The sequence below is a fragment of the Aplidium turbinatum genome, chromosome 8 (assembly GCF_918807975.1).
Source record: "Aplidium turbinatum chromosome 8, kaAplTurb1.1, whole genome shotgun sequence".
Classification (NCBI taxonomy): Eukaryota; Metazoa; Chordata; class Ascidiacea; order Aplousobranchia; family Polyclinidae; genus Aplidium; species Aplidium turbinatum.
In genome coordinates this window covers 12730557-12737839 of record NC_137479.1, presented here as the reverse complement: position 1 = coordinate 12737839, position 7283 = coordinate 12730557, and the positions used below count along the sequence as shown (strand labels likewise).

General features: G+C 36.0%; 1 protein-coding gene across 1 annotated transcript; it reads right to left on the bottom strand.

Annotated features, from left to right (window-relative positions):
• Positions 1-540: 540 nt before the first annotated feature.
• On the bottom strand, positions 541-6346 carry LOC145776075 (adipocyte plasma membrane-associated protein-like). The gene is made up of 6 exons (XM_082587480.1): positions 6081-6346; positions 5328-5530; positions 4540-4767; positions 2603-2800; positions 1935-2082; positions 541-751 (listed from the first exon to the last, which is right to left on the bottom strand). Exons 1-6 carry the CDS (start codon positions 6344-6346, stop codon positions 541-543), a joined length of 1254 nt encoding a protein of 417 aa, XP_082443606.1.
• Positions 6347-7283: the final 937 nt, after the last annotated feature.

Genomic DNA, 7283 nt, shown 5'->3' with positions numbered 1-7283 from the left:
TCATTAATCTTGCTTGGGGTTGCAAATTGTACAGTTTTGTTACGCCATCTTAACTTTTTTTCACATTGAGGTTCACGCCCGGTGATTGAAGATTTAGATTCCGTGGATGGGAACAACAAAGCCAATATTCGTGTCTACCTTTAAAGATGGTGCTGAGTGACTAAGTGTCTTTTCAATGACACAGTGGCTTGCTCTAGAGCGGTGTCAAACCGACGCCATTTTGACCGTCATACCCGGCTGTAGGCCTACCATCTTTGCGAACAACCTAAAAATGCAAAACTAAACAATTTTTTTCTTGTATCCGTGTAAGCTCAGTCTATAGGGCCCAGTCAACTTATTTTGTAATTTTGTAGCTTATTATTGAAAAGGTTATTTATGAAATGTGTAATGAGATATTGATCAAAGATAAATTGAAGTTAATGAAAATCATTGAAGGTAAATGCACAGAAATATAATTATGATGCATAAACTATGATAATCCTGGTGTTAAAACATGAAAGCAAATAGTCAGGACCATTGCATAATTTTTAAATCTATATTTCATGCATTTTGAGTTCCTAAAGCGACATCTTTTTTATCTAAAATGCTCAGAAAAGGAGCCATGTGCGAGCCCAGAGCCAGTCTTCCATCGCTTAGTGGAGTTGCTTGCGACAGTCCTAACGTCAATTCTCCATCAGGGTCATGAAGAGATTGAACAATTTCTCTGTTGTCGTTCATCTCAATCAGCATGTTGTAACTCAGATCCAATGATCTGTATGGAATATGAGTTTTACTAGAGATTCTCTGGAAAACGTGTGAGCGGCAGCTTTGGTAGAGATATGACTTTGCTGTACGATAGTTAATCGGGAAATGTAATTTAAATGAACTACTAAGCTTCCGTTCAAAATACAATCTAACAAAAGCGATTTGCTGCGCCCAAAATGTTTAGATTTGTTTTGTTTTGTTGATGTTTCTGTAGTTTAAATAAAGTTTTTAACCCAGTTAGAAACTGTGTTGGCAATCATTTGTACTTGGATAAAAGAAGAATCTCCACGCGATAGCAGATGTTACAAAAAGTCACCTTACTTTTGAGAAACAGTAAAGATTATTTGAAAATGGATTAAATAAAAATTATTTCATTGATTTGTTGGAGAGGTTAAAGCTTAGGATCTCAAGGATACCCTTGAAAACAACAATGGCACATGTAAGATTGTATAGCGGTGCGGGTTGCCTGATGTTAAACAGCCAATCAACACTGAGATGATTCCACTCGAACAGTCTGCTTGCATATTACCACCAAGCTGAAGGAGTTGTTCTATATTGGAAAAACGCGCAATTGTCTCGTCAAAGCACTCAATATTGTCCTTCAGGTCGCGACCAGACAAAAGTTGACCTAAAAGTTGACCGGCGTTTCGAGCAACTAGCCTACTTTACTGCATAAAACTTTTAAAAAACTTTCAGGTAAGCTTCGACCATTACTGTAGATCTGCAGTTTTTGTCGACCTCAACATCAACTAGATTGCCTTGCTGAGTTTTGCCAGTGGTGCTGTCGATCAGTCGGCTGTATGACCGATTGGTGAGAGCTCTGAGTGACACGGCATTCGAATGGTCCCGGCTCAACACCATTCCAGAGCATGCGACTGTGTAGAAGGTGGACACGAAGACTGGTTTCCTTACCTTCCCGTCCACTTAATCTAAATCTTCAACGACCGAGTGTAAGCTTGGAATCTTTGGATTTAACAAACAATCTTTGCTAATTTAATTTATTCGGAGATTTTAAGGGTTAGGTTTATTTAATGTTTAAAATAAGTTTTTTAGTTGTGACAGAGTTAGAACGTAAAATGTAGAGTCGCTTTCAGGTGTGGATAAAAATAATTAATTAACTAAGACGAGGTAATTCACTTAAAGTAATTTTTTTTTAATTATTACAACAAAGGAAATGTAATCTAAATTACCTCATTAATCCTCCATGTCCCAACAGACCAGTAATAATTTGTCTCATCACTGGATTTCTTTCCATGAAAGCAAACATGTAATTCCATGGGATTCCACCTGCTATCCAATAAGTACCATGCCCAGTTGGTCGAATGTTGTCAGGCATCACTGGAATGTTAACAGTATATTTCAAGCTTGTGTCGTAAATTCTGGTTGAAATAAAATTACTTCTTGAAATTACCATAACAATTTAAAATTAGCTTATTAAATTAAATCTCGTTTTTCAGTTATTGCTTGCATTTTTTATTTTTCGGAATGATATAAAATGTTAACAACAACGTTCAAAAAAAAAAAAAAATGCCTAAACTAACCAATAGGCCTAAAGACAAATTTCTTTCCACTCGAGTCAGTTCCAGGATAAACAGCTAAAATCGATTTCGGTCCGCTAGCAGCTAGATCATCTATTTTACATAAATTCTATTTGAATAAGCTTAACTGAAGATGATCTAGCTGCTAGCAGATCGAAGATTTTTAGTTGTTAATCGTTGAACTCACTCGTGTTTTTCGTGTCGTGTCGAACCAAGTCATTTTTATCAAGCATTGATATAGGTTTGATATACCTCTCAGAAGGTTTTTGTTTTGACTAACCTAAATAAAAATTAATAGACCTGCTATTTGTATCTCTCACCGGGAACATCAACAAATCTCAATGTTTTCCAAGTGGACAAGTCGATGATTCTTATTTTGTATCGAAACGTTTCCGGAACGAACAAATATTTCTCGTCGCTGGAAAGCTCGATTCCATTTGCAAAGCAAAGCTCAGAAGCAACTATTCGAATTTCTTTGGTCTTTATGTTATATTGCATCACACGACCGTCACACACTCCTGAAGTAAAATGATAAAATGGAAAATATTTCGAAGTGAAACCATTTTAATGAGGTTATATTTTTTATTGTTTCTAATAATATTTATTTGCATCAGACCAATAGATCCATATTTACTACCAAACATGCAAAAAAAAACATAGCAAAAACAAACAATACAAGTAATAATCACAATATCCCAGTTAACAAATGATGCTGTTGGGGAGAGTTGCCCACGAGTAAACTGAGTAAATGGCACCATTGAAATACGGTGATTTGACACGAGCATCAGAATTGCAAAAAGCATTTATGTAACAATTTTTTGAAGATTGACATCTATATAAAGAGTTGCAAGGGTAGATTTGCGAAGAACTGAATCGAAGGTCAAGATATTTTGTCCAATTTGAATAGTGCAAGCACTAGCATAGCGAAGTAAGCCATGCACCATGCAACATATTATAATTTTTTTTTTTAAAGATGTACTGTACATCGAGCACAAGAGTAAGATGGCCAGTTCTTTTTTCTCGGCAGCCTTTTCTACGGCACTTCGCCCACCCAATTTATTACACCCTCGGTAAAGGTGATTCTTGCAACAACCAGCTTTAGCTGAATGTCGAACCAGGATTGTCTCATGGGAAGGAAAAAAAGGTGAGTTCCATACTTGACCCAAGCATCGGAAGATAAAAAGTTTAGGTTCTCATTGTAATAAGCCTTTGACACTAACGAGAGTAGGGTGGCCACTGGCCAATTCCTTTCTCTCGGCCGCCTTTCCTTTAGCAACTTTATTTAACCAATTTATTTCACCCAGGGTAGAGGTGAGCGATGTGTTTCAACAGCCAGCAGAAGCCAGGAGTCGAACCAAGATTGCATGCTTGGAAAGCGAGCGTCTTAGCCGCTGCGCTATCTAACCTTCATGCAACCAATGATCCGCAAGTATAGAGGCAGCCGATCTTTATAAATGTTTGAGTCGAGAAATAAAGACTATTCATGTAAATATTCATGGAACTTGAAGGTTTGTTAACAACAACGTTTTGTCTATTCATCTTTTAAAGTTGACCAGTAAATTCTATGCTACAAGATCATATGAAACGACTTAGGGTACATTTTGTTGTGTTGAGGTTGTTCAAAATCATTTGAAACTGCTAGTCATTAATATGTCAATCGCAAATGACATTTTTTGCTTCGACGACGGGGCTCATGAAATGATTGAATTTCAAAACTTTACACACAGGATTTCCTTTGCAACATTGAAATCAAAATATTTGTATATTTGTGCTTTCGGTTCACGGTTTCAGTGAGGTTGTTACGTATATCCGGATAACAACAGTGTTTTAACAACAATGTTGACACAGCTTGGTTGAGCAATGCCCTACATAGCTTGGGTGGAAATAAAAGTGATCTCTCTACTGGACATAACAACTTGTTTCGTTGGTTACACTTAAAAAATGTTGATGTGCAGTAATAATAATGTGTGTTTCATATAACAATGTAGTAGTAGTAGTAGTGTAGCCTATTCATCGCAAATATACATTGCTCTCAACGCTTTAATCAAGCAGAAAGTATCTAGCTTTGCTAAGTGCAAAACAGAAATAATATTCAGTAACTCGACAGGATATTGAACCCATGCCTACTGATTCAGAGGTGGACATTCTAACCATGAAATTACCGAGCTACCAAACAGCAGTGATAGCAGAAAGGGAAATACATTTTATACACTGTAGATTTTATAATAATTCAAAATAATTTCAACGTATTGTTTACCTTCAGAAAATATGAACAGTACATTGTCCTCTTGATACTTACAAGAGGAATCAGTAAAATATATGAATGTTTTATCTTTGGTTATCACAAGGTCATTTGCAAAACAAATGGAAGGGTCTGCGTTATCAACTGAAACGATTGAACTAATTTGTTGAGTTTTAAGGTCAATTGAATAAATTCCGAAGCCAGCATCTGCCACATACAAGACGTTGTCTTCCAAACGTAAACCTAAAATATAATGTTTAGTCATTTACGACTTTTGTTGTCAGTAGATGTAGCATTGCTTAGTTTTGTAGTTTCGGTTTAAACCAAACATAAAACCACAACTTTTTACTTGAGTATCGCTAAAGCAAACACATTTTGAAATTGTTTATTAAACAGCATACTATCTTTAGTCTAAAAACGACTGGCGATGTTTTACATTTGTTACCGGACATGGGAAACAGCTTATTTGAAAAGTGATGCAGTTTTTAGTTACTTATGATCGGTTGTAAAATTTAATCTTTCTGCGGTGCTAGAACATTTTGTGTTGATTACACTTGTACCTTGACCTTTTGTTTTCACCACAGACGAAATGAACGTTTTCTCTCTCTATTACTCGATGACGCATCCAGACAGCAAATCAGCCGTTTGGAACATTGATTCAACTTCTGCAAACGTTAAATCAATGTAAAAACCGATTGATTTGCTTTCTGGGCAAAGCAGCATTGTCAAAATCCCAAAAGAGACTGGAGTGGATGATCCCAGCAAGTAGAGCCCATGTCAATATATGTAGCATGTCATCTTACCTCCTGGTCGACCATGACTTTGTTCCTTAAATGCATTCGGAACACCCGGTATCACTCCGGATGTTACATTTGTTATTTTTCCTGCATCAATTCTCCCAGAGCTAGAAGAAGCTATTTTAACAATTCTCCCATCCACGAGACCCGTGTAAAGATTTCGATTGTGATCCTCCACGACCGATTCTGGTCCGGTCAAGCCAAAAATTCTACAAGAAATATTTTTCAAGATTATGCCAACAAGGTCAATATGACAAGCAAGATAATACAATGCAATTTTGATGTTTTACATTATTTTCCATAAAAATTGTTTGCAGCCTGCTTTGGAGGTAGCCCAGGTCCGGTCAAGCTTTTTTTTGTATAGTATTAATCCGTGTTGTGTATCTAAAGATATGTATTGCAATTTATCTGAGCACCAACCACCCACTATAGTGTCGTACTCCTAGTTGATGCAAAATCTACTTAAATCCACAGTTCTCGATTTGATTAGATGTGTTCAAACTGTTTGGACTTGTGTCAATCAGTCAAAGTCCGTATTGATGCAATGATTAGTTCTCTTCTACTTTTTTCAGGACTTCTGCAATGTTGGTACGGTATGCATTGTTTTTTCTGGGTCTCAATAATAATTACAGGCGTAAAAGGCTTATAGACTGCTATTGGTAACTAGCCTACTACAATACTTATAATCGTTTTGTCAACAACTTTCAAAATAAAATGCAACTACATTGCGCGTGTTGGTATTTATAAAACAAATCTTACTTGAACCCTTTTGTAAGCTTTTTATTTACAAACAGTGGACCAGTCAGTTCTACTCGTACAGAAAAGTCTTTCAACTGAAGTGCAGTGAAAGGAGCATTGTAAAAACCAACAGTGGCAACAACCAGAGTGGCACATAGGCAAAACAGCAATCCAATAAAGCATTTTGTCAAGCAACTGTGCTCTCTTCCATTTGATTTCACTGCACTGTTAGGTTGCAATGATGGCTTAGGTTCAAAACGCACTTTTCTCTGTCTTAATCCGCTCATGTTGAACAAACTAATAGCTACCTTTAACAAGTGTGCTCTAGTCTAACTTTATTGCTGATGCTGCCTAGCTATCATGCCAAGCCTAATAAACTGCTGAGTAGCGAATATTTGTTTGTTGACCGATTCTACGATTGCGTTTTTAGGCTAAGTTATACGCCGTCAAAAAACATTTTTTCTGTGATAAAGTGAATAATAGTTTGGAATTTACTAGAAACTAGTCAATAGCCTACGTTGTAGAGTCTGACGTTAGACAATATAACAAAAAGACGTAAAATATATGCTCTAAATAGTTTTGCGACTTCTTAAGGCATACGTTTTCAATATGATATTAGAATATAAAACTTTAAGTATACAATTAATTAATTATATTTTATTGGTGGAGTAGCGCAGCAGATACGATGTTGACTTTCTGGCCACCATTCTCTATTAACTAGTGTAGCGATCCACTATTGCGTCAAATAATTAATAAGTTTCCCTTTCTTGAACTAGTTTAACCTAATATTATTTGCTAAAGATTCTGTAATTTTCCATGCAACCTGCACCCGAAGTAAATACAGTAGGAAAAAGGGGACAGACAATAAAATGGTCTGTTCGCATTTGGCGAGAGCTCAATTCAGAAAACATGAAATAGGTTGTGTAGGCTATGGTTTACGTAACTATTTGGACGACTGTTAAATGTGATAATTCGTAACCTTTTATTGTTTCGTTATTCTGTAATGTCTAAATTCATTTTGTTATAAACCTAGGCTACAATATTATAAGAACACCTTCTGATAAATAAAAATTATAATTCGAGTAATAATTGTGTGGAAATAGTTTAATGGAGTCAGATAACTAAATTTGGAAGGATAGAATTTTCATCAGGTAGTCAGACAACCTTAATACAAATTAAAATACAATCACTCATAAGATCTTAAATATAGATACGTTACCACAT